Consider the following 27,362-nt stretch of genomic DNA (forward strand, 5'->3'; position numbering starts at 1 on the left):
AGTCAGGAGACCAGGGTTTGAATTTAGTCTCGAGCTACTTACTAACTAGATAACACTTCTTGGGTCCTTTAATGCCTCATTTTACAAATGAGAAGTGGACTAGCTGACCTTTAAGCTCCCTTCCAGCTCTAAATCTATGGTCCTATGTCCAAGGATGCTAATTCAAAAGGTAAAGATTTGAGCTAGGGATTGGGTGTTGGACTGTGCTAAGGTCAGAAATACATTTCCTATTTAAGCAGATACAGCAATGAGAAAAAGTGTTCATAAAAACTCTTTCCTAGTTAACCGACACACATAAAAGTCACCCAGCTGGCTGGCCAAGTCAATGCAATGTGACTGCCCTCCTTGGTACTCAGTAACCTGCTTAGTAACACATGAGAACATATGCATATGTAAAAGAGAGAGAGATGGGGGTAGGAGGGAGGGAGGCCAAGGCAAGAGCAAACATAAACAGGAACAAAAGTAGGAGAAGGAGACAGATGAAGAAGGAATGTAGTGAGACAAGGGCGAGGAATGAGAATGAGAGCCTAGACTGAACCTTTCTGGGAAAGTCAGGGAAGATTGCTACACACTAACAGCTTTCCCCCAGAATGAAGAGAGCTGTGACCGTCCCTTAGCAAACTCTTGGGAAGCTTGATCTAAAAAGGAGTAAAAAATATAACCCTAGTATAAATTAAGGAATAGGCTATTATGCCAAGAGGACAGCAAGTCCCACCACCCTGGGAAGGCTGGCTTCCCAAGCCAGTATCAGTATGGCATATGGATTAAAAAAATAAGTGTATTTATAAGAGCATATTTACACTACATGTACATCATATTATATATCTCATGCAAAGGTAAAGCCTCCCACTTAATTGAACATGATTTGGTCTTCCACTTATTACTATTTCTTGTCCCCCAGAAAATTCCTGACCACCTGATCCTATGGAACTGCTGCTATCTCACTCCAAGTTCTAAGAAGGAAAAACCAGAATGAGGCAGTCGCAAAGAGCTCCTTGCATTGAAATTCCCATTTTCCTTTGGGTTTAGAGGAGAGTGCCTGCCCCCCTGCTCCCATCCCCCATCTATTCTTGGGGAGGAGCCAGGTGCCCAGGGAGCTGCTATGCTGGAGAAGGCACTGGAGATGACCCAGCAAACTCAAACTCACCCAACTCCTGGCCCCACTCTGGCTTGTCTTGCTTACATAAATGCAATCAGGACAGGCTTAGTGACAGAGATAGCAGTGCTCTCCTATCTCTGGTCCAGAAAATCTTATTAGGGCTGTGGGCTGACAGGGGGCAGAAGTCAGCAGAAAAAAACTCCTGAGTGCCATTCTCCAGATAGCCCAGCCGCCTTTTCCAGCACCCCTGGGCAACCACTTAAAATGGGACATGCCTACCACCTAAAAACTACTTCTCTCCGTACACACAACCTCCTCATTTAGACTAGAAATGTGTCTGACAACAAGAGATTTAAATTATTCACATTGTGATAAACTTCATTTTCCAAAAAAGGTCTCTGAGAGTTACAACAGGAACATCATGTGCAAAACTGTAAACTGTCCAGGGGAACTAAAGGAAACCACTTCCTTCACCAAGGTGGCTCCTTTTCCCATCCTTCTGCCATACCTTGGCTGACATACTCCCACCCAGGAGCAAGGAACATGGACAGTTTGGATGACTGCAAGGCTCTCCTCTATTCCTGGCACCCAATACCCCTCCTCCTCTTACCACACATTCATTTCTTCACAGTAGAAGGGTCCTAGCTCACCCATGCTATCTAATGACACCACCTGCTTCCCACCACTAAAGAAGGAAACAAAGGGCTCAACATGACAGCTGGTCCCCTAGAACCTTTTCTGAGGAAGGACCAGGATAAGGAGGGGAAGGCCCCTTGGAGATCTGAGAGCTTTCTCATCCCCTCCTCCAAGCTTCTTCCTCATGAAGAGTCCTGGTCCATGCTGCAGCCCAGTGCCTCAATGTCATTGCTGATATCAGAGATCATGCGGTCCCACTCGTCCCCTTCTGATGGTGCGGACTGGTCATCTGAGCTGCCTGCGGCCCCATTCCCGTTGGTGGTCGAGTTGGATGTGGTGCTCATTGCCCGCCGGTACCTTCCAAAGCTGTCAGTGATGATGCCCCGACCATCCTTTACTCCAATTGTCTCCAGAAAGTTCTCAAAATGTTGACTGTCCTTTTCTGGGATGAAGGGCCTCAGACCTGGCAGAGAATAGACAGAATCAAATGGGGGAGAAGAAGAAGGATAACAATCACTGGTGCCAGAGAACTTCCATCCCAGAGCATCGATCCTGTATCTCACACTGTAAGAGAAAGATGCACACAGATAGGGATGAACACTGGAATAGGAATGTGGGCATCAGACCAGGAATGGAAAAAAAAATCCATTGCCTAAGGCTTGAGGCTTATGGGGAGAAGAGGAACAAAGATGGGATAATCAGGCTTCTGCAGGAATGCAGATTTCATAGGACTTAGAATTGGAAGGTTATCTAGCCCAAAGCACTCTTCTGGTAGATATTTGAGGCCCAGAGAGGGGAAGATCAGGCCAAAATTCAGGCTACATGGGTGCAAGTCAAAGAGCCAAGTCTCCTTTAATGTAGTAATACCTAAGGATGTCTGTGCATTCACAAATACCTTTCCCTCCAAAGAACTCAACAGTTACCACTTCTATCCATATAATTCTTTCTGATTTACCAAGAGCCTACCTTATAAAAGCCCAGGGAAGAAGGTGTTCTAAGTGTTATTACCCCTCATTTTACAGACATGGCAACTGAGGCTCAGAGGGGGAAGTGTCTTCCTTCCCCAGTCATATAATATAGCTACTAACTACTGCAGCTGAGATTTGATCTTGGTCTCTGACTTGAAGTCAAGATATATGCTTTTAGCCAAGACAGGTATACTTTCTAGTATACCATGTTTTCCCCTAGATTACCATATCTGCCTATGGAGGTAGGATCCCTTGGGTAGAGGATCCAAGGTCTACAGCCCAAACCCTTCCATTACTGATCCTTTAAGACAGGCGCTTTTTCTTTGGGTTTATAGAAGAGGTACCTTATATAGTAGGCAATATAGAATAAAATGGATTCTCATTTTATGGATTGAGAAATGAAGGCCCCACTGGCCTGTGATTAGCCTTAGGGTCCAGCTTGATTCTCTGCTGCCTCTAAGCCCTTCCACCTCTCTGGGGCTGCTCTGTATTTCCTTCCCTCTGCCCTTTCCCTGACTAGCCTAGGATGTGGTAGTCTCTATCAAAGATGTGAAACTCTGGGTGGGGAAGAAGGGAGCTGGCTGCCTTGGTGGCCACAGAGCCCCTACCAATTGCTAACTATAGAGTTGCATTCAACAAGCAAGAAGTCCAGTTTATACCAAGCCATTCCTAGTAACATCCTGGTAAGAACCCCCTGGCTCTGTCATCCATCTCCCCGCAAACCCAGAGTTTGGGATGTGCTGCTCAGAAGTGGATCAGGGAAGGGCCTGCACACACCCATGGATGGCTACAAAACATCTGGGACCCTTGCTAGACAATTTATTGAGCAGGGACCCAGAAAGATTCTTAGAGACAATCACCCCTTTTTCATGGTGGTCTGCTGCACTGTGTTAACACTGGTGAAGTGTTCCACCAATTTGCAAGATGGCATAAAATCTGAAAAGATGAGGTTTTGGCTTGTTTAGATATCTTCTTTTTAGGGCTCGGGGTGCATCTCCACAGCACTGCTATTCTATTAGGGGACCAAGAGCTCCCTCTGATGGTTAAAATGGTACCTTTATAAACCTAAGCAATGTCTAAGTAATTAGGGCTACCAGAGAAATGATTATAGGCTCACCTTACTGTAAACAGTAGATGGTTCCTGAATAGTTGAGTGAAAATCAAAATTTGAAAAGTGAATAAAATTTAAATGGGCTGAGGAGGGTTGTCTTAAGTAGGAGTACTTAATATGTTTATCATTTAACATATGAATAAGTCAAGACTAATAAAGCCTATTTCAGCCCCACTTATGTGTTGAGATTCAGATTTCTTAGTCCAGCTCTGTTCCTGGGAAACCTGCATCATTACCAAATAACTTCTGAGGGCTGATTTCCCTGGGAGGGTCTATTTTTTCATTTTCTGTAGAGATGAGGTTTAGATGTATCTCTTCAGCCTTCCTGGATATTCCTGGGAATTCTAGAGTTATTTTTTTTATGTCTACTGTAAGTTCAGCCATGTATTAAGTACTTGGGAAGAAGGGACGTAACCTCGAAAAGCTCAGAATCTCAGTGACTCATAAGAGGAAATAGAACATCTGAAATAGAATCCTTACCAAGGGCCAAAGTAGTCAGAGAAGGGTTCTGGGAGGAGCAGTGATGATCTTGATAAAAAAACAAAAGGCTTAAAAGTAAAGAGATCCAACCCTACTGCACTGGAAGGATAGACTTTTCAGTACATATCCCTGGAAATGCCCTGAATGTCTGACGGAGGATATAGCCTGGGTAGCCTTGGAACCAATTAAAATGCTGGACTAGAAGTGGGGGGAAAGAACTGTCCTTCTCTTCTCTGACATTTGGGAGAAAACTGATTGAAGACACAAAGCATAAGAGAACTTATGTGGATTGCTTCAATGACTGGAGCCATCCTCTGCCAAGGGAGATCTCCAAGGCTTGCTTATGGTTGGCTGCTAGATTACCCTGGCCTGGAAAACCTCAAATCACTCACGTGGCTTGATTTCCAGGTGTATTTCTCCTCTCCTTCGACTCCCCGAGCCACCTCCCTCACACCCAGTGTGAACCTAATGATTGACTGTGCTTCACTCTGCATCCCAAAGTCCACTTCTCTGTATGGATGTAGGCAGACGAGCAGGCAATAACACTTCCACATTCCATGGAGCTGTGGGGATGGGCTGCAAATCCTAGCCCCTCCAGGAGTTTGTGGTCTGTTTCGTGAGATGGAGTCAACCACCAGTGGCTGGCTAACTTCTGGTGACAGACCTGGCTTGGCTTAGAAAAGGTAGGTTCTTGGGACTGGACATGCAGGGAGTTGCTGGGTCCCTCTGCAAAGTCATTCCAGATTATTTCCCTTTCACAGGTTAGGAAGCAGATTCAGTGGCTTGCCCAAGGTTGTCAAGTTATAAGTGGCTGTCCTGAGACTTAAGCCTAAGGCTCCATATCAGCAGGGCATCCCTCATTCCCTGAAAGACAATCATTTCTAAATGCTGAAAAATATCGAAAAATAATGGGCCCAATCTGATTGTTACTTAACTCCAAAATGGTAACTGGGGAGGCAATCATCTCTGAAGCTAAGCATGTCTTGATAATATTCCTTGAGCTCGATCAGTCTAAAAAGCACAGGTTGAGAGTTCTAAGATGCAGATTTCAAGCCTCAGAAAAAAGGTAAGCTCAGTGACCTTTAGCAAATGCCCTAAATTCTCTGAATCTGTTTCCTTAAGTATAAAGTGGGGTTATTAAATATCTGCCCTGAGTTCCTTATACAGGTGTTGTGCAGACTGACTAGAAGAATATGTGTGAAAGCCCTTTGGAAAGTTAAGTATTATATAAATGTACAACATCATTTTTAAAAGATGGGTGGCTAAGTATGAGAGGAGGGCATACTGGGAAGTCCATGGAGGACTGACCAGGACATGGAAAAGCTATAGGGAAATTCTTATATGTCAATATTCTAAGAGAATAAGAATAACCTAAAAGACAGCTTGAATAAGAATTAACAAAGGACCTCACAACTTCCCTTTGGGTGATAGTACATGGCTCAGATGATCTAGTTCCCTTTTGTTTTTACCCATTCTAAAGACAGAACATCCCACAAAAGAGGCTCTACACATTTCCCAGGCTTACCTACAGGGACACTTATCCTGTAGAAGTGATTTGATTCCATCACAGCCAAGACTGGCTGGAGAAGAGACAAACAGAGAGGAATCTTTTAAAACAGGATCACAATCTCCCCACTCTCTGAGAAGCTTCTTTTTCCAGCCTCTGAAGACTGATTCATAAGTTGCTGTGGCTGAAAAACTCATCCCTTGATGGCAAACTTTTTGTCTCTTTGAAAAGAGCTAGGCATGGGGGCAGCTGGGTAGCTCAGTGGATTGAGAGTCAGGCCTAGAGACGGGAGGTCCTAGGTTCGAATCTGGCCTCAGACACTTCCCAGCTGTGTGACCCTGGGCAAGTCACTTGACCCCCATTGCCCACCCTTACCACTCTTCCACCTATGAGCCAAGACACAGAAGTTAAGGGTTTAAAAAAAAAAAAAAAAAAAAAAAAAAAAAAAAAAGAGCTAGGCAGGCCCATGGGACAACAGACACACATACTCTGTTATTGAATCTACATGTAAAGTCTTTCCAGCTCACCTAGCAACAGGAACTTCCTACTATCTCCATAAAGTTGCCGTAGGTTGATGCAAAACTCATGAATGGAGGCCCCATTTCGGTACTCATGCAGTAACATGGCAAACTGCTGGATCTCTTGGGATGACAGCTTGGTTCTCAGCTGCCAAGAGAGCACAATCAAAACATGGGGCCATTAATTAGTGAAAGAGAGACACACCACCTCCCTTACACCTTCACCCATGGTTACCCAACAAAATGTCCCTGGAATGCCTTGCTAACACTGTGACAATTAGGGTAAGTCAAGAAGACTGGAAATACCAAGTGGGTATGTAGCAGAGAAAAGGCACCTTTAAGTTGCATGTTATTCAGATCCCTAAATACTTTTTATACCCGAGGAAATACTGAACCTGTGGCCCAGTGCCCCAGAATGTATCAGGAATGACTTTAATTTCTCTTCCTTTTTTCTTTATCTCATAACTGAACCATTTGGAAACTGTACCCAAAGAGTCACTGCAGGGCTCCTATGCCATGGAACCAATACTTAGTATTGATTCTTAGACAGAAGGTTAGGTTAAAAAAAAAAAAAGGTGAAAGGGGTGGGTGGGGCACTAAGTGGCTCAGTGGTAGAGCCAGGCCTGGAGATGGGGAAGTCTTGGGTTCAAATCTAGCCTCAGATATTTCCTAGCTATGTGACTGGCAAGTCACTTAATCCCACAATTGCCTAGCCCTTGTAGAAATAATTAGAATGACCATTTAGGTCAGTAAGAAAATTGAGACAGCACTCAAGTCAGCTGAAATGAGTTTGGGGGTATTTGCCAACAGCAATTGGTTCACAGAATCATAGGATCATAGATCTAGATTTGGCCATCTGGTCCAACCCCTTCATTTTACAGAAGAATCATGGAGGATGCTGGCCAAGGTCACACATGGAATAGGGAGGAGAAATTGTTGGGTAAGCAGGCTATCATTATTATATCCCTAGCACAGTGTTTCATAGCTATGTCCCCTTAACCTTACAGCAAAACAAACATAATTTTATATCCTTAGCTCCTGTTTTTGATGCCTGCCCTACATGCCTTTGGATAATGAAAGCCTTCAAGCTTAGCTCTTACAAAATGCTGAAGAAAGAGAGAAGTGAAGTGGTGGGAGGTGACGAGCCATCCACCCTGCTCTTGAAGGCCAGACTTCTGAATCCTTAGATAGAGGATCCACCACAAGGCCACAGAATTTCCTGAACAAATATGGACTGATGGATTTGCTAGACAAGCGTTATAAATACTGAAATGCCAAATTGCAACTAGCTCCTACATTTCTCCCCACCTTACTTACCCCACCTACCATTACACATAATTTCTCATTGATCTGGTAATAAGATGGATGAAAAATCTGGGGCATGATTTGGTACTTGCCCTAAGTCAGTAACTATTTTTACCCCTACATTAAACAGGACAAAGACTCTGCTTCAGTCATAGTAGGGTAGAGGGATTCAGAATAAAGCCCTCTTCTGTGCAAGATTTTTTCTTATTTATCCTACTTTTCATTAATTCTGTTTCCCCACCCTTCAAGTTATCTCTCTTCTCTTCTAGCTTACTCCCTGAACCCAGATGGGAATGGTCTGCTCCTCTAGGAGGCAATGACCCATTGCCCAACAATGCTAAGAGGCCCTAATGTTCCTCTGTGAGGAAGCTCAGTGTCCTGAAAGGGAATGGCCACTGTTCTTGGGCCCTTAATATCCAAGCTTGGAGTGCCCCCCACCCCAAACCTTGGCCCCTGGGTCTCTGCACGTAAGGCCGATGAGGGCAAGCCTAGTGTTTACTTTGCATTTTTATCTGAACCCCAGGGTGACTAAACATTAGCAATGCTGCCCTGGCCCTTTAGGGAGGAGGCAGGGCAGAAGGACAGGCACACCGTCATCATGTAATCCTGCAGGAGTTCAGAGGCCGTGGTGCTCAGCTCACTCTCGCTGACTGTTTTGATGTGAGGAGATGGCTGTGTGTAGGAAGAAGATGAGGTGGCACCTGCATCCGGTAATTTCAAAAAGCTGAAACAGTAAGAATATAAGTGTGTAAGCAGGGCTTGGAGTTTAATGAGCTTGTTAAAACTCAATGAACATTTATTAAAGTCCTTCGCAAGCACTGGGCCAGGAATTTTAGATAGAAACAAGAAAAAAGTTTCTGCCCCAGAGGAGCTCACAGGTAGATAAGAAATGCTAAGCTATGTTTGCTGAGTAAAGTAAGAAACTGTACTGGCTCTTGAAAGAAGAGGGTCTCAACAGGCAGGCAGATAGGCAGGCATTCACTGCTAGCATGGGAGCTGGCTTATGTGAATGTGCTGAGGCAGAAGAGGGCAAAGGTAAGGCTGGGTGAGAGCTGGCTGTCCAGCATGGCTGGAACATAAACTGTGTGAAGAAAGATAAGAGTGAAAACAAGATGGTGGCCACCCTGGGACAAGCTTTAACTAAAGGCAAAAGATTTTATTTTGGGGGTGATGTAGAACCAATGAATGCCCAGACTTGTGTTCTAACCCCCCATCTTTTGTCTCTGTCCATAAAAGTATTTCCCATACCTTGAATATATTCCCTCCTTGCCTCTACCTCTCAGAATTTTTGTCTTCTTTTAAGGTTCAGTCCTGGTGTTATCTCCTCCATGAAGCCTTCCTTTATTGCCCTAGTTGTTGGTATTCTCTCTTCTTAATTTATCTTGAATAATACTGATTTGTATACATGCTGCATCTCCTTCTTCCCCCTATAGTTTTCAAACTCCTTGGGGAAAGGGCCTATTTTATTTTTGTCAGCAGTGTCTTGCATACAGTGAATGATTAATAAATATTTGTTGAATCAAACTGAAGAATGGATTGGAATGGGGAAAGACTAGAGATAAGACCAGTTAGGAGAGGTATTGAAGGTCTGAGTTAGGGTGGTAGGAGTGTGAGTTGAGAAGAGAGAATAAATATAGATTTTGTTTACATAAAAACAATGGAGCTGGTGACTGCCTGAATGTGTAGAACAAGGGAGAAGGAAGAGAAGATGACAGATTTTGAGCCTGAGTGACCAGGTGAAAGTTGTTATTAAATACATTGGGAAGTTGGGAGGAAAGACAGGTTTTTGAGGATAAGATAATGATTCCATTTTGGGCATGTATTAAGTTTGAGGTACTGGTAAGATTTCCAAATTGATATATCCAGCAGGCAGGTAGAAATATGAACATGAAGCTCAAGAGAGTAACCAAGGCTGATGATACCTGTTCCCCAAACCAATTGGCTTACCATATTCTATGGCACCTTGGCCTTTGGTGTCAACCCATAGGGCACCTCATTCAGGGTCAAACTGCTACTCAAAAACTGCTTCCTTGGATTCAGAAAGTATTTGAATGAATTTATGCACCAGAGACAAATGTGGCTTTGTGACATACCTAATTTTTAAGGATAATGGGAAAGTCAACTAGGCTGTCTTTAATTAGGAACATTCTTGGTTGAATGGCTCAGGAGTCTGAACATGAGAGTGGGGACAGTTTGAGGAGAAGGCAACCTGACTCTTGGAAACATTTAAGAACATATACCCTAATAACAGTAGATCATTGACACCATCTTTGAATGGCACATGATATTCATTCTAACCAACGTTCATTTAACCAACAATGTATCAGGAGAATGCTTAGAAAAGGACAAAGATTTTAGACAGCTCCTCTGAAACAGAAGGAAATGGAAAAATGGTTGTCACTACTGGATAGCCCCGATTTCACACTGATTCCAAGAATAGTTCAGTCACATCTACTATAGGACTCAGGGTAAAATATCTACTCACAAAGGGTTGGCTTCACTTTCATAGGCTTCTTTAATGTCCACTTTCGTAGAAGAGTCATCTGTAAGGAAGGTAGGGATAAACTTTTAAGTACAGGTGTGAGTACCTACTTTTCAAGGTGTCAGTAAATCCCAGATGAATGATAGTATACTTAGTCTTGTGCTAAGGAAACACAAAAGAAACTCCAGGGTCATGTCTCCTGACTTCTTCACTACTTTCTCCATTTGTTAGTGTTCTTTCCCTCCTCAAATTACCTTGAATCTATTGATGTGTGCACATGGTGTATCTATTCCACCCAACAGAACAAAAGCAGTAAGCATCTTGAAAAAGAGGCTATTTCATTTTTGTTTTTGTATGTCCTGGGTCTAGCACAGTGTCTTCATATAGCAAATGAACTTTACTGACCTGATTTAAACAAATATTTACTGTCTATTATGTGCAAGGCACAATACCAGGCTCAGTAGAGGATGCAAAGATGTCTAGGTAGGAAGATGGCCAGGTCTTGACCACACCACTGCTTTAATCAATAACATATAAACTCTTCTTTTTGGTGTCTAAGATACTCTACAACCTGGTCCAAACCTACAATTCTAGACACTATCATTTTTTTTTGAAGCATTCATTTTTTGACATTTAAAATTCCAAACTCTCACTTCTTCCAGCTCCTCTTATATCAATTGATAAGGAAGGCAATGTATCAATTATACATGTGAAGCATCCAAAATCTACTTCTCTTTTAGTCATGTTGCTTTTTTAAAAAGGCAAGAAAGATAAAGAAAATGAAAAAAGTATGTTTTAATCTGCACTCAGAGTTCATCAGTTTTCTCTCTGGAAGTGGTTCGCATTTTTCCATCATAGGTCCTTTGGGACTGTCAAGGATTACTGTATTGATTACAGTAGCTAAGTCTTTCACAGTTGATCATGGTTACAGTACAGCTGTTACTATGTATAGTGCTCTCCTGGTTCTGCTGATTTCACTTTTTATTACTTCACATAAGCCTTCCTAGGTTTTTCTAAAACTTTCCCTTTCTTCCTTTTTTTCAGCACAATAGTATTCCATTGCAATCAGATAACCACAACTTACTCAGCCATTCCCCAATTAATGGGCATCCCCTCAGTTTCTAATTCTTTGCCACCACAAAAAGATCTGCTATAAATATTTTTGCACATATTATAGGTCCTTTTCCTTTGCTCTCTTTGGGATACAGAAGACCTAGTAATGGCATTTCTGGGTCAAAGGATGTACATAATCTTATAGACTTCTGGGCATTAGTTCCAAATTGTTCTCCAGAAGGGTTGGACCATTTCACAATTCCACCAACAGTGCATCAGCTACACCTCCAGTCTTATAAATGACTCTTCTTCGTATCCTTTCTTTTTCTCTTTTCACCTCTTCACATATTTCCTGTATTTTCTTTATATTGCCAATATTTATCATTTCTAAATATATAATCCATTAAATTCAAATATCACAACTATTCAACCATTTCTTCCATTCCCTGCATTTGTGTTATTTCCAGTTATTTTGTCATTATAAAGCTTCCCTGAATATTTTCATACATAGACAGCTTTTTACCCTCTCAATAATACCCTTAGAGTCTAATCCTAGTAATGGGATCCCTAGGTCAATGAGCATGAACAGCTTTATAGTTCTTAATGGATATTTCCATCTTGTTTTCTAAAACAAAACAAAAAAACCCAATTCACAGCTATTCTAGTAATGTAATGTTAGGTCTGTTTTCCCATGTTCCTCTCTGCATTTAATTTGATCACTTTAGCTGTGTGGTTCTCAGTTAACATACATTGCCAGAACCATATTTAGCTAGATTGGTCCTTAGGTAGCACTCTTCATAGAGTTCTCACTTTTCCTTACACCTGGCACTTCATTGTCTAGAATTCATTTCTTTCTTATTTTTATCTCTTGGCATCTCTAGTTTAAGACTGAGCTCAAGGGTTACTTTCTCTAAGAAGTCTTAGCTAAGTCCCCCTCTGCTTCCAGTAATTTCCCTTTCAGAATCCCCTTCCATCTGTTTTGAAAGTATTTTTATGTGAACATGCTGTTCACCTGACCAAATGTAAGCTACTTGAAGATGGGGAGTATTTCACTTTTGTCTCTTTCTCCTCAGCATATTTACAATGCATGCCACACAGGAGACTTTGAACAAACACTTACTGATGACTGATGACTGAGACAGGACTCACATCCATCCACAAGGGAACAGAGTTCAGTGCCAAAACATGATAAACCTTAGGTGCTGGTTAGAGAAATTCAGAGAAGTAAAAGGGCATTATAAATGGTAATACTCAAGTCAAGGAGGAGCTCTCTCTTGACTGGGGCCTTCGAGGAAGAGGTGGAGAGGCCCAGCAAAGGGATGTATAGTATGGGCAGAAGGAACAGACTCATTAAAAAAAAGAAAGAACAAAACCTATGATTGGGGGGAGATTTGATAACCAAACCATAGAGAGAAAAGGAAGATAGCAAAACAACTCTGAGGTGCCACTGTACACCTATCAGTATGGCAGCAAAGGAAGTGATAAATGTTGGAGAGGATGTGGCAAAATTAGGACACTAATACACTATTGGTGGAGTTGTGAATTGATCCAACCATTCTGGAGGGCAATTTTGAATTATGCCCAAAGAGTTTTAAAACACTGCCTACCCTTTGATCCAGCCATACTACTGTGGGGTTTGTACCCCCAAAGAGATAATAAGAAAAAAGACTATACTAAAATATTTATAGCTGCACTCTTTGTGGTGGCAAAAAATTGGAAAATGAGGGGGTTCATGGATTGGGGAATGGTGGAACAAATTATAGTATGTGATGGTGATGGAATATTATTGTGCTGAAAGGAATAATGAACTGGAGGAATTCCATGTGAACTGGAATGACCTCCAGGAATTGATGCAGAGTGAAAGGAACAGAACCAGGAGAACATTGTACACAGAGACTGACACACTGTGGTACAATCGAATGTAATGGATTTCTCTACTAGCAGCAATGCTATGACCCAGGACAACCCAGAGGAACTTACGAGAAAGAACTGTGGAGCAGAAATGCAGAAGGAAAACATAGGATCAATCGCATGGTTCAATGGGGATATGACTATGGTTTTGATGTTAAAGGATCACTCTACTGCAAATATGAATAATGTGGAAATAGGTTTTGAACAATGATATATGTATAACCTAGTGGAACTGCTTATCAGTTCTGGGAGGGAGGAGGGTAATCATAAATCATGTAACCATGGAAAAATATTCTAAATTAAAAAAAAAAAAAAAAAAGAATGTTGATGAAATGGTCCTGCTTCTATTTACTAGTGTTTTCTATTTACCCAATAAAGGGGGTTAACCTAGTTAAGTGCTAAGACAGATAGTTTCTTTATGAGAGTGACTGGGAATAGCAAAGACTCATTTATAGCAATCAAGTCCTGGCCATGATAAAGCTCCTTAAGGTCCTGCCCAGCCTTCGAAGAATCCAACAGGCAGTTCTCAGACCCCACAGATTTTTCCTCCTGATTCTGCTACCTACCGCTGTGCAGGGACAGTTGGCGTGTGGGCGTAGAGGCCCCATCAAATATTGCTCGGTCTAAGAAGTCTATGGTGGACTCTGTGTAAACAATCTGGAAGACTTGGCTGAGTAGGGAACAGAGTTCTTCTGCGGCCACCTGAAAAGAGGGCAGTGACAATTACATTAATTGGCTTCTTTCCCAAATTGCCCCCCTTCCTGACCTTCTAGAGGGTGATAGGGGCAATGAGGGATGCAGACATTATGGGGGGTAGTGTCACTTGTGCTTCCAGGATAAAATACCAGACTAATTCAAACACCACTTTGATTATATCATGTTGTTGTTCAGCCATTTCAGTTGTATCTAACTTTCTGTGACCCCGTCTGTTAGAGATACTGGAGTGGTTTACCATTTCCTTTTCCAGATGGCCATGTCCTTGCTCAAAAACCCTCAGGACTTCTCCTCAGATGTCTTCAGGTTTGACATTCAAGGCCTTCTAAAGTCTGGCCCTAATACACCTTTCTAGTACCTTCTCTCTGTGTCAAAGTGCTATGCTTTACTCCCCTGAACATATTGTACTTACCTTTACACTTTTTGTTCAAGAATTTCTCCCTCCCCTTCTTCCCCCAAATCCTGCCTATTTATGATGAAGCTCCTTTTACCTTCTGGGTGGAGCCTTTCCTACATATTCCAGTCTAAAGTGGGCTCTATACTCATGTTGATTATTATCTACCCAATAATTCCTTGATCAGTTTTGTGATAGCTCATCTTTTAGTGTTAAACTTTTTGAATCTTTTATTGCCATTTCACACTTTCCACATTTTATCTTATCGATGCTACTAGCTTGCAAACTCCCTTAAGCTAAGGATCATGTCTTATATTTCTTTTTATTTTCCACAGTGCCAAGGACTTTTAAACAAATTTGTTGATTTTATTCTTCATCAGAAACTCTAGCCTTTGGTTGATTTGTTAGATTATTCAAGCTTTAGTTACCAGCAGGTCACTGCAAGTAAGAGCCAGTAAAACTTTATCTTAGGCTGAGGAATACTTCAATTTAAGACCAATTTCTCTCTGCATCATAGAGCTTACATCTTGAATCACTAAAGATCCTTCAAAACAACAACCCCGATGGATAATCTCCTTGCCTCTACCCTGTCCCCTGCAACTATTGATCACATCATAACTTTGACATTTTGCAAAACACCTTAATATTTTCATTTGTTCTTTGCGACAACCCAGTCTGAGAGAGGAGAGATATTCTCTTCCTCCTACTTCCTACCTCTTTCTCATCCTCCCCTACTCTCTCTTTTATGGATATGGAAATGGAAGAATGGAGTGGTTTAGTGATTTGCTTATGATCAGCTAGTTGTGAAGATGGAATTAGAATTTAGATTTCCAGCCTTTTCCCTCTTTCCCATCATGGGGAAGACAAGAAGGAAAGGGAGGGGCAAAAGAAATAAAAACAAGAAAAAAAGGGGAGATTGCATAAAAATTACAAAAGAACAAGATAGATTTAGATTTTAAGAAAAAATTGATGATACAGCACCTTCCTTATCCCAAAGCCTGCCAGGTCTGGTCTAAATGTAGACCTTCCTGAAAGAGTCTTCTTCTTCCAAGACAAGCTACAATATTATATATTCTTCCCTTTTAATAGAGCTACTGAAAACTATAGCCTAAAGTGGATGTGTGATCTGATCAGAGGGCCCTCTGCAGACATCAACTTGGTCCTCTAAGGCATATTAAGAGGCACTAGTCTGAGACAGGGATAAAAGTGAACAGTCAAGTGCCTGGAGAACTGGAAAAGAAACATGGTGCCATGTAGATACTATTTTATCCAGCTATGTCTTTTCAATTGAAGAGCTTTCCATGCCACAGGGGAAAAAGGCAGAGTAAGCTTCTGGTTCCCTCCCATCTTACTTTGTTTTCTGTAGCCAGGATTACCAAGCAGCATGCTTCCACCGGTACCACTCCACTTTCGGACAGGGAGCCTGAGGTGAGGGTTTTGGAGCCTTCTGCACACAGGCTCTGGCTAGGGGAAATTCCAGGGTCCTGAGCTGAGAACACACAGAAAATCCATGATTAATGAAACCAAAAAAGGGAGGGAAAAGACCTTAGCAGTATCCCTGAGAAGAAAGATTAGGCTGGTACTCTTTTATATCTAGAACTAGGTTCTGAGACCTTGGGGTCACCGACTAAGAAACTAATACAAAATTGCCTGCCCTCAAGGAGATTAAATTCTAGAGAGAAGATACATACTATATATAAAATAAGGACAAGGAGATGGGAGAGTAATAATGATAGAGAGAAATAATAAACACTTCTTGAAGGAAGTAAGGTAAATTATGAAGGAAGCCAGAAATTCCAAGACGTGGAAGAAGAGGAAAAGAACATTCTAAGAATGGAGAGCAGCCTATGCAAAAGGCAGGGAGGACAAAAAAGCAGACGAGCTGGCACAAAATGAGGTGGAATCACTTGTTATTAACCTGGAAAGACAGCCTAGAGCAGATATATTAACATCATCCACATTTTATTTTATTTTTCTTTATTTTGCTAAATATTTTCCAAATACATTTTTTAAAAAACCCTTACCTTCTGTCTTAGAATTGATAACAAGTATCAGTTCCAAGGCAGAAGAGCAGTAAGGGCTAGGCAATTGGGGAGTCAGGTGATTTGCCCAGGGTCACACATCTAGGAAGTATCTTAAGGCCAGATTTGAATTCAGGACCTTCCACCTCCAGGTCTGGCTCTTTATCCACTAAACCACCTAGCTGTGCTTCCCAATTACATTTTAATCTAGTTTGGGCTGCAAGCACAGGCAGGCTGTATGTTTTGTAAAAACTTTAAATGACAGGGGAGTTTGCATTTCATTCTATAGGCATCAGGGAATTCAGTGAAGTTTCCTGAAAAGGGAGTAATTTCTCTATAGTATCTACCTCAATAGGTTTTTGTGAGGTTCAAATGAAATGTTTGTAAAGTGCTCTGCAAACTTTAAAATGATACATAATTACCAGTAGTAATCATTACTAATGATCATTGGAAACAGGGAGCAAGTCAATTAAATTCAACCATCATTTATGTTTCTACCCACTGTGAAAGGAACTTTGCTAGGTGCTATAAATGCAAAGGCAAAGATCCTTGCTCTAAAGCAATTTCTATTCTACCAGAAACAAGACCAATGGTGTAGTCAATTACTTCTTTCTCTGAGGCTCAGATAAGATCAGCAGCAGAAGCAGTTCCAAGGCAGAAGAGCAGCAAGGGCTAGGCAACTGGGGGTAAGTGACTTGCCCAGAATCACATAGGTAGGAAGTGTCTGAGGCCCCATTTGAACCCAGGACCTCTAGTCTCTCTATTCACTGAGCCACCTAGCTGCCCCTCCTTAAAACAACAACAACAACAACAAAAACCCCAACAACTCAGAAAACCTCTAGGTTGCTAATGTAGATCAAAGGTAGAAGAATCAAGTAAAGAGAATAGTTATTCTGGTTTTTAATAACCAGAAAGATCTTGATGCTAAATTGATAATGATGGGAATTTGGGGGGCAAGTTCTCTCTCCCTCCTTGGAGGGCAGGTAAAAAAGAAGAAAGCAGGTAACAAGTCTGACAGACATCCTGGATTCTGGGAGAACAAATTTCAAAGAATTCAGAAGATCTTATGGGCTAAAATTTTATACAGGAAGTTGGCCCAGAAGAAATAGGAAGCTCTTGAGAAGGTAACTCTGAAGAATTACTCCAAATGAGGAAGGAAAGGAGGTGCTATCTAAAGAAACCAATGAAAAAGACACAAGCAAAGATGAAAGCAAGGGCAGGCTGTAAAGAATCCATACAAAACCATGGAACAATCATATTTGTAGGAGGAATGAAATGCTAAGGACAACAAAACAAAGGACTTAAAAAACCCATGTTGGGTAAAAGAAGAGTTTTTTAGAAGGCAAAAGTATCTAACTTATTTTGTAAAAGGACAGAACAAAAATGGTCAATAACATGTCTGAACTAAGTCAAAAGAAATGAAGGGAGCCCCTAGTGGCTGCTGCTGCTGCTGATTTCTCAACAAAGTACAGACTCAGAACCAGGCACTGTCAGTGACCTCTGAAAGAACCCAGAGAGAAGTACTGCAGGACTGGAGAAGGGAAAATGTTCTCTTAATTTTCAAGAAAGAGAATCTGCTAAAAACTTGACTTAGATCCCTATAAAATTCTAAAAATCAAGATATAGTAAGTGAACATTTATAAATGAAGGAATCAGAAAAAGTCAACTAGCAAAATGTTCATCAAGGGCAGGTCATGAAAGACTAACCTCATTTCCTTTTTGATACTGTTATGATACTAGGACAATGATAGGCAAACTTTTTAAAGAAGGGGCCAAAGGAAAGGAAATAAACTTTAGGTGGGCCAATATAATTTATTAAAAAATAACAATGATACATTTTACAAAATTCTTGTATTGTATTTTTGTGACACTAAGCCCTATTAGTGACTGAAAGATTATGAAGGAGAAGGGCCACATCTGGCCAGCGGGCCATAGTTTGCCCATCACTGTACTAGGAGATCAGGGGAATGCTATAGACAGTTTATCTAGACTTTAGCAAATTATATGGCAAAGTTTCAGATGCTGAGGAAAAGAGGAACAGATGTAGTCCAGACAAAGGTATAATTAGGTGGATTTGGTACTAGTTGAATGGTTATACTCAAAGAATAGTCACTAGTCATTCGATATCAGCTTGAAAAAAGGTCTTCAATGGAGTACTCCAGGGATCTGTGCTTGGCCCTGTGGTGTTAAAATTTTTAGTCATGACCTGGATAAGCACGCAGATGACATGCTTATCAAATATTCAGAAAGAACAAATCTGGGAGGGACAGTTCACATATTGGATAGTTAGCATGCAAAAGTATCTCATAGGATTCAATACTGTGTCAAATCTAGTTAGATGAAATGTAATAAGAATTAAGTAAAGTTTTACATTTGGATTCAAAAAGTTGATTTCCCATGTACAATAAGAGGGAGGTATAGCTTGATAACAGTTCATCTGAAGAAGAATATTAAGGTTTAGTGAACTAAAAACTCAATAAAAAGTCAACAGTATGACATGGGAGCAAAAAAAAAAAAAAGCTAATGTGATCTTAGGCAACTAGATTTCAGAAGGGGTAGTCACATTAATACTCAGCCCTGGCTGGATGACGTCTGGAGTACTGTATTTAGGAAGGACACTGATGAAAGAGGCAGAGAGGGGTCCAGATGAAAAAAACTCACCCAATCAAGGGCCTTGAGATCATGCCATACGAGGAGAACTGGCTCAAGGAAGTGGGGATGTTTAGCCTGGACAAGAAAAGATTTAGGGGGAATATGATAGCTGGCCTCAAGTATATGAAGATTATCATGTAGAAGGGGGGGCTAGACTTAAAACAAATGTGTGGACTCATAGGTACACCTAAGAGATTGACATTTTAGAGGCAGATTTGGGGTAGGTGTAAAAAACATAACTTCTCTACACTTCACATTATCCCAAAGTGGGATGAGCTGTATCAAGAGGCAACTGTTTCTCCCAAATTATAGGGCTTTCAGCAAAGGCTAGGTGATTACTTGTAGGATGTTTTAGAAAAACTTCTTCATTCAGATACTGATTGGTCTCACAGGCCAGATGCAGCCCCCTGAAATGTTCTATCTGGCCTCACAACATTATTCCTAATCTGACGAATACAACGAGTAGGATACAATACAATGAAACTTCGAAAGAGTTGCCTTAGAAACAGACTGACAGATGAGCATTTCCTTTCCTTTGGCCCCCTTTTTAAAAAGTTTGCCCATCACTGATCTAGAAGGTTTCTGAGGTCACTCTCAATTCAGAGATTCTGCTTCTTCGCAGTCTCCTATGTTATGCCTCTATATGTGGTTTGTGATGGCCAATTCTCTGTCCTTGGTTTTCTCTTTCCATTCTGTTCCTCTCAAAAACCTGGTGACCTCATCAGCTCTCAGAGGTTTAATTATCATGTCTAGGCAGAGATGTCAGAAAGACAGCCTGGTGGAGTGGATAAAGAGCTCTTTTCAGAGTCAGAAAAAAATCTGAATTCAAGTTCCACTTCTAATATACGTTCTCTGTATGAACTTGGGCAAGTCACTTATCTTCAATGCCCCTGGCAACTCTCTAAGATAATAGGTTTCAGAGAAATTGCAAACTAGGATTGGGAAGAGGGAATTTCCTCAATCAGGAGTTTTCCATACTAATTAAACCAGAGTATATGACTCCCAGATCTTTATGTCTAGCCTCAGTCTCCTGAGGTCCAATTCCAAATTTTCAACTACCTACTGACTATTTTGAACTGGATGTCCTATCATCTTTTCACTCAGTATGTCAAAAACAGAACTCATGACTTTCCCCCCCCAAGACCCTCCCTTTCCCAGAATTTCCTGAAAGCTTGAGGTTACGACACTCTTCTAGTCACTAAATCTGCAGTCTGTATCCTCTATACCTGGGATGCACTCTCTTCTTTACTGCTACTTAGAATCCATGGTTTCTTTTAAGACTTGGCTCAAGGATGATCTTCTACATGAAATCTTTCCTGGTTCTACAAGGGTTTGTGCCTTACTCTCCTCACGGTTACTTTGAATCTACTTGGTATACATCAACATATAGGCCAGTCAGCTCCCCCATTAGAGTAGAAGTCTTTGGAGGGAAGGAGCTGTTTCACTTTTGTCTATGTATTCAGAGAACCTAGCAGAATGCCGGGCACAAAGCAAGCATTAAACATCTTTGATTGAAAGGTTGGGTTCTGCAGTTTGTAACTTCATAAATCCTCATGTCTTAATAAAACAGTGTAGAATTTAATAGTATGAAGTTCCTATCAATAACTTACTATAATGGAGAAAAAATCTTTATTCTTGAGGCCATAGGAAAAAGTGAATGGTAACTATGGAGTATAATAGTAAGGTGCATATTGTCTTATTAAGCAAAACCAGTAAAGAAGCTTAAACTTGATCATTCTCTCTACTTTTTGTTACCATTTATTCACAGGATACTGTCTAATGAAGGCCCATACCTTATTTTCATTTGTTTTTTGCTGCCTTTGTTCTTTAGGCAATTTCCACTGATATATGAACACACACGGCCAAGATTTTATTTAGCAATCTGCTTTAAGATGCAGTCTCCAAGAATATAGTGTCTAAAAATGTGGAGTGGCAGTAACATGGAACAAAAGAAATTCATTTATTGTCAAATGCAAAGCATTCCCTGGTGTTTATTCTTGCAGAAAAGGATAGAAAAAGGAGGGAGCTGTTCAGGCAAGTTAGTAAAAGAGAAAGTGGACCATCCTTCACTGTAGAAGTTATGACACACAAAGGCCAAGCACAAAAAGTACATTTTATGCACAGAACAAAAAGGTCAAATCATAAGGCTGCAATTTCTAGTGGTTTACTCCATAAACCATCTCAGCTTAATCCTTGTGGTTTAAGACCATAATCGTCTTCACCATAGACAGACCAATATTCAGGCTGGACCATATAAGCAAGTGATCTGATAGTTCACATAGTATATCATGAGGTGACTCATTCTAACAAAAGCCTATATGTACCAAAGGCACAATAAATCTCAAGTTTTAAAGACAAAAACAAAACAAAACAAAAACCTTAGGGCCAGAACTGTATGTCATCCTAAATCTATAAAGTAATCTTTTCTTTGCAGGACATCCTGGCATTGTTATGGTCTAACAGGTTTATATCAACCAATTTAAAGTCAATCTGATATAAACCCTTTGGAAACACATAAGCTTCTGGGACAATCTCAGCCTAAAGTAGAAGTTAACTAGTCCAGAAGCAGATTCTAGTTACTTCCAGCAACATAAACTTAGAACTTTGGATGAGCAAAGTGTGTCATGTAAGCCTTGATAATTATTTAATAAAGCTTTTTTCAAACTAGATTCAAAACAGTTGCTGGGGGTCTGGGGAAGGCAGACAACTTAGCTTAAGTGCAATGCCCAGGTGAGAGTGTTTTGGATGCTATAAGGACAGGGTAAGATTAGTCAGTATTCTAGTGCTTATGAATAAGGTTACTATCTTGGTAGCAGTCTAAGATTTCACAGTTCTAACAAACCCTCAAAATATTGCCATGAAATCTGTCCACATAGTTAAAACATTTGTTAGATGTTCCAGTTTCATATGCGTACATGAGAATAAAGAATGGTAGGTGAAAGAGGAGGTTTTTGCCCAAGGGTGACCATTCAAACGTGGTTCTGAAAGTACCTGTTTTCAGCACCACGAGGTGCGATGAGTCATCCCGGATGTAGGAAACTGCTGCAATGTCATGGATGGGAACCCTGAGTATGATGTCTTCTCCATCTCTCCACACCAGCTTTATGTTGTAGGCAGAGAGACTGATCACAGCATCATGTTCCTGGGTCAAGTGCCCCGGGAGCTGATGAGCCCTCTGAAAGAAAACCACAGCCCATCAGAAAACAGAGCCTTGTCTGCCCTGGACACAGGCCGAAAAGTCTCAATCTCTTTTCCAAGGAGGTAACACTGTAAATTCATGTGACTTGATCTTTTTAAGCAATCATATCACAAGTGTCATGCTCAAAGTATTCCCCTATGGGAAGCAATACCCTAAATCTAACAATGCTGCTCCTTGTCAGAACATTTTTTTTCACTTCTTTTTGAACTAATTACCATAAGAACCTGTGACCATTTACTTTCAAAATCATCAACAGATGGAATATCATCTATTAAAGGTAGATTTGATTTTTTGAAACAGAAACATAATCTGGGACCAAGTCTGGTGAATAAGAGGATAACAGGGATAGGCAGTAACTATTCTCAGGTTTCCTATGGCCTTTTTCCTGGACCTCTCCCTTCAACTTCTAACAATCCATTCTTATCACAGTTATTTATATACATGTTACCCCCATTAGATTTAGACCTTTGACAGCAGCCTTTGCACCATCAGTTTTTAGCAGTGTCTCTCACACATGGTAGATACTAGAAAGGCTGAACTGACTGTTATATCATTATATGACGACAAAGAAAAGAAATTAATTTGTGTGTGTGCTTATTAACTAGCATTGGAAATAATAAATAATGGCAGCATCCATTGTATGTATGTTCCCCCTCAAAGTGGTTATTTTGAAGGATAAGACTCATTTGAAGGAAAAGTTCTAGTGTATTTGGGGGATTCTTTTCTTAGGGTCATCTCCAGTGTGACATACCTGGAATGAGGATGACATGAAAACACACTGAGAATTTCTTCCCAAGGCACTGTGTTAGGGAGGGCATGGGAAGAGATAGGTGAGGAACGCTCAGAATATTGTAGATGACTAATTCACTCCCTTAGGCCTGAAATCCTCTTAATGAAAGTGACCTAGTTACATTAGGCATAAATCAATGGCATACAATTTGAGTTTCTATTAAGATGAAATAAAAACTTAGTTATAACCACATCTATTGTGGCCAGTGGCCATCAAAGGGCCATTCTCATCCCAAGCCATCTTTTGCCTAAGATGGGGAAGAAGTGGAAGGACGGTATATCAGTTTGTTTTTTTTTTTTTAAAGGAAAGAAGGAGAAAGAGTGCTCAGATCTTGGAAGGTTGTTCTACTTGGTGACACAATTTGATGAGCTTTGGCATCATTACATTTCTTTAGCCTAACCACAGTTAACTAGTACATTCATTGTGCAAAATATGCCTACAATTAAAAAAAAAATCTCTTTTGAAGATCATTATTTCCATTTTAGCAATTAATGATGGCTCATTCTCAATAATTCTGAATTAGGTCATCCATCCTTCCCATGTGGGGAGAATCAAAGGACTAATATGGGCTTTAGAATTATAGTAAGATGGTACTCACCTTTGCATTATCTATGAAATGCAGAATTTCAGTACGACTGGAGGGATTCAGGTATCCTGGGATTGATGTTAATTGACCTAAATACTGGAACAGAAAAAGAAACTTCTTTTATACCTTACTACATTAACAACACATATAAAGAGGCTTCTACGAACCACTTAAATCAGTTCTTTTTAATGGCACAGAAGTACAATTTAGTTGTAAAACAATCCAATAGCAGAATCTGATAATGGGCAAAAAGGGGAAAGAGGGTAATTTTCTTTCATTCAATGAATTAACAAAGCATTTTCAGTTCCAAGAATGGTGGCATCTCACACACGCACCAAAATTCTATGTGAAAAGTGACTGTATCCCTTACATTCCAAACGACATCTCACTATGCATTGACATCAAGTGCTGAGACAAAATACATTTCAAAAAATCTCACAAATTTAATAGAATTTGTTTTATTGTGAGATTCTTCAAAAAGATAAATAAAAGACAGCTGTCCTCTGGAGGGGGTTCATTAAGGGAAGACCCAATAGGCAGCTAGGTGGTACAGTAAGCAGAGAACTGGGCACAGAATCAAGAAGACTCAAGAGTTCAAATCTGACCCTAGATATTTACTAGTTGTGTGCCCTGGGCAAGTTGCTAAAGCTCTGTGAAACTTAAGTTTCATCATCTGTAGAATTGGGATAATAATAGCACCTTCCTTCCAGGGTTATTGTGAGGATCAAACAAGATAATATTTATAAAGTGTTTAACACAGTATCGGACACATAGTAGGTGCTTATTCTTTTCCCTCTCTCTAGATAATGAAAGTATAATACAAATCTATTCAATATAAGACTGGTAAACTACCAAAGGCACATAGCAATTTTAATGTAATTTCTATTAAACACTTATTTGGTACACAGCAAACATTTCATTTTTTAAATTAATATTAATGGCTTCAAGTTCATTAACAAAATTTAGGAATTGCTTCCAGATTCTAGACTACCATGCTTTTCTTGTACAAAAAAAAAAAGATTCTTTGTACCCAGGTTCCATACATCTTCCATTAACATATTTATTGTATGTGCCTTACACCTAAAATTCAAGTATAAATACATTTCAATTCTCCATCTGTACTGTTTGACAATATTATATGATGCTTGTTGAGTTATTATGTTAATGAGTCTTGCTGATAACAGTAATAACAGATGACATTTATATATCATTTTAAGGTTGTATAATATATCAATATACAACAACATAAAAGATATATAATTATATAGAACTAATATGTTATGTACATTAATATATGACATTGGTATATTATTGATATATATCACACATTTTATCTTGTTTGATGATGGGTTGGGGGAACAGGGTTTATTTGGAAAGTTATAGCTGTCGGTGTTTTCTTAATGACAATGAAATTAGTGACATTTTCTTAAAATCTATGTGTTGAAGAAAAATCCATTTGAAAATCAAAGTAGACCCTCACACCTCCTGCTCTCAAATATACCAACAGTTATGCCAGGGGTCAGGTCTTAGTAGTCTGCTATTCTTTGTAGTTTTTATTTGCTATAGTAATGACCCTATTGTTAAGTCTCATAATAGTTTCATTCATTTCCATAAACATGTATTAAGTGATTTACTAAGGGCAAAATCCTGTTCTAGGTTCTGGGCATACCATAGCATACATGGAATAGCCCTCTTCCTCAAGGAGCCTGAATTATCTATTGGGGGATACAACATAACTTTCTGATCTTGGATTCCAAGTGATGTCCTCTCTTCAAGGCATCATTTCTCTTTATCTATAAAAGGAGGAAGTGGGGCTAGATGATGTTTCAGATCCATTTAAGCACTAAATCTTCTGATCCCATGAATGCTGCTAAGAATACACATGGTAATCTGAGGCAAAGTACTAGCAATTAATGGGGTAGGGAAGCAAGAAAAGGAAAAATTGGTACCAGAGCTAAACTTCAAAGGAAATCAAGGTTGTGATAGGTAAAGAAGGAGGAGTTTCTAAACTCCTAAACATGTGTAGGGGAGACATCTGACAAAAGGTTGGGAAGCTGAGATTGAAGAAGGCTTGAAATGTTTTCTATAGCTTCAGCTATTCACACAGCTTCAACTACTACCATATACATTTTTTCTTTGATTCATCTGTGCATCCTAGAATACAGAGGGGATAAACCCACAGTACTCTGTCCTTATCAGACCTTATCCCAAGTACTGAATTTGTTCTGGACACCAAAATTTTAAAAAGACATTGATAAAATGAAGAATGTCCAGGGGAGGGCTATCAGAATGGTCAAAGATCTTGGGTCCATGACATGAATATGAGGAACAGGTGAAGAAACAGGGAACATTAAGTCTAGAGAAAAGAAGATTTAAGGAAGATGTTCAAGAACTTGAGGGGCCATCAACCTGGAAGAAGAATTAAGATTTATTTTGTTTGGCTTAGATGAGCTGAATAGAAGTAATGGTTGTAAGTTGTTAAGACATAAATTTAGGTGGGGCTGGATGGTTGCTGAGGTCCCTATATCTAAAATTCTGTGATTATGTAAAAGTGAAAAGCTTTTGCACAAAACAAAATCAATGAATTCAAAATAGAAAGAGAAAGAGTTCATTAAGAAAAAATTCTGGGAAGCAGTTTGGAATTAACCCCAAAAGACCCTAAGTAGAGATATATCCTAAAGAGATCAAAGAGGGGAAGGACCAATCTGTACAAAAATCTTCATAGCCGTGCTTTTGATAATAGCAAATATTTGGAAATTAGAGGGCTACCTATCTATTGGGTTACGGCATATGAAAAGTAATGAAGTATTACTGGGCAATCAGAAATAACAAAAGATGGATTTAGAGAAATTTTCTAATACATCTATGAATGGAAGCAAAGTGAAGTGAGCAGAAGCAGGAAAACAGTGTAAAGAACAAAAGAAAAATAATTTTGAAAGTAAAAATCTGGTCAGTAAAGTGACTAACCATGACTCCAGAAACCTGGTAAGGGAAATAAGGACATATGCTTCTCATGTCTTGATAGACCACAGGTTTAGGTAAGACGTATATCTAAAAACATATTCCTTTCATGGATTTGTTTTGCTGAACCATGTTTACAAGGAATGGTTTAACATTTTTTTTTGTGTGTGAGAGGAATTAAGGGGAGAGGAAGGAGATGATAATGGCATATCTCTCTTCCCTCTAACCACCTGCCAAAAAGGAAAAAGAAAAGAAAGGAAAGGAAAGGAAAGGAAAGGAAAGGAGAAAGAAAAGAAAAGGAAAGGAGAAAGAAAAGAAAAGAAGAAAGAAAAGAGAGGAAAACATCTAACATTTTGAAAAAGGAACAGAAGGGTTCAGAGGGAGACAAACCAGAAAAATTGGGAATCATACATTGAATTTATTATGTTTTGAAAAACCCAAGCTGAACATAGAGACTTGTAGTTTCATACACAATGCTCCTTTTCTGTTTAATATATTTCTTTTCTGTAATGTTCATATGTGTTGGTGTTTATCAAGTTCAGATGAGCATAAAATAAAAATAATACAGCATATACTACAACAGTTCCTTTGCATGTTTTGTTCTGAATACAGCTAAAAGAGCTCCTTTATTGTTTCTTGGCTATAGCTTAATTTATCTTATTTCCTCTACTATTTTTAAGTTCTGAAAGGGCAGGTATATCATGTGTTACGATTAAAAATGATAAAGACTGATATAATAATAGAAATTAGTAGTTTAATTAAAGCCATGGCCATGCTGGTAAGGCCTTACTTTCGGTTCTCCTCCCATTTAAACTGTCCTATCCGTGGGGACGCAGGCGTCCCAACGCCCAAAGAACCAGAAACGGGAAACCCGTTGGACCACGGGAAATGTAGTTTGATAGTCCCCACATGTCCATAGAAAATATATATATATATATATATATATATATATATATATATATATATATGTGTGTG

General features: G+C 39.9%; 1 protein-coding gene across 1 annotated transcript in view; it reads right to left on the reverse strand.

The window, feature by feature from the left end:
* Nucleotides 1-1,279: 1,279 nt before the first annotated feature.
* The window catches only part of CCM2 (CCM2 scaffold protein), a 128,891-nt gene continuing 102,808 nt past the window's right edge, over nucleotides 1,280-27,362 (reverse strand). The window contains exons 3-10 of the mRNA XM_044676571.1: nucleotides 23,439-23,522; nucleotides 21,843-22,026; nucleotides 15,531-15,667; nucleotides 13,637-13,772; nucleotides 10,110-10,167; nucleotides 8,216-8,348; nucleotides 6,329-6,467; nucleotides 1,280-2,198 (exon numbers count right to left, since the gene is read on the reverse strand). Of these exons, the coding sequence (XP_044532506.1) occupies nucleotides 1,918-2,198; nucleotides 6,329-6,467; nucleotides 8,216-8,348; nucleotides 10,110-10,167; nucleotides 13,637-13,772; nucleotides 15,531-15,667; nucleotides 21,843-22,026; nucleotides 23,439-23,522 (1,152 nt within the window). The 3' untranslated portion in view covers nucleotides 1,280-1,917. The remainder of the gene's footprint in view (nucleotides 2,199-6,328; nucleotides 6,468-8,215; nucleotides 8,349-10,109; nucleotides 10,168-13,636; nucleotides 13,773-15,530; nucleotides 15,668-21,842; nucleotides 22,027-23,438; nucleotides 23,523-27,362) is intronic.

This window comes from Gracilinanus agilis, chromosome 1 (genome assembly GCF_016433145.1).
Source record: "Gracilinanus agilis isolate LMUSP501 chromosome 1, AgileGrace, whole genome shotgun sequence".
NCBI lineage: Eukaryota > Metazoa > Chordata > Mammalia > Didelphimorphia > Didelphidae > Gracilinanus > Gracilinanus agilis.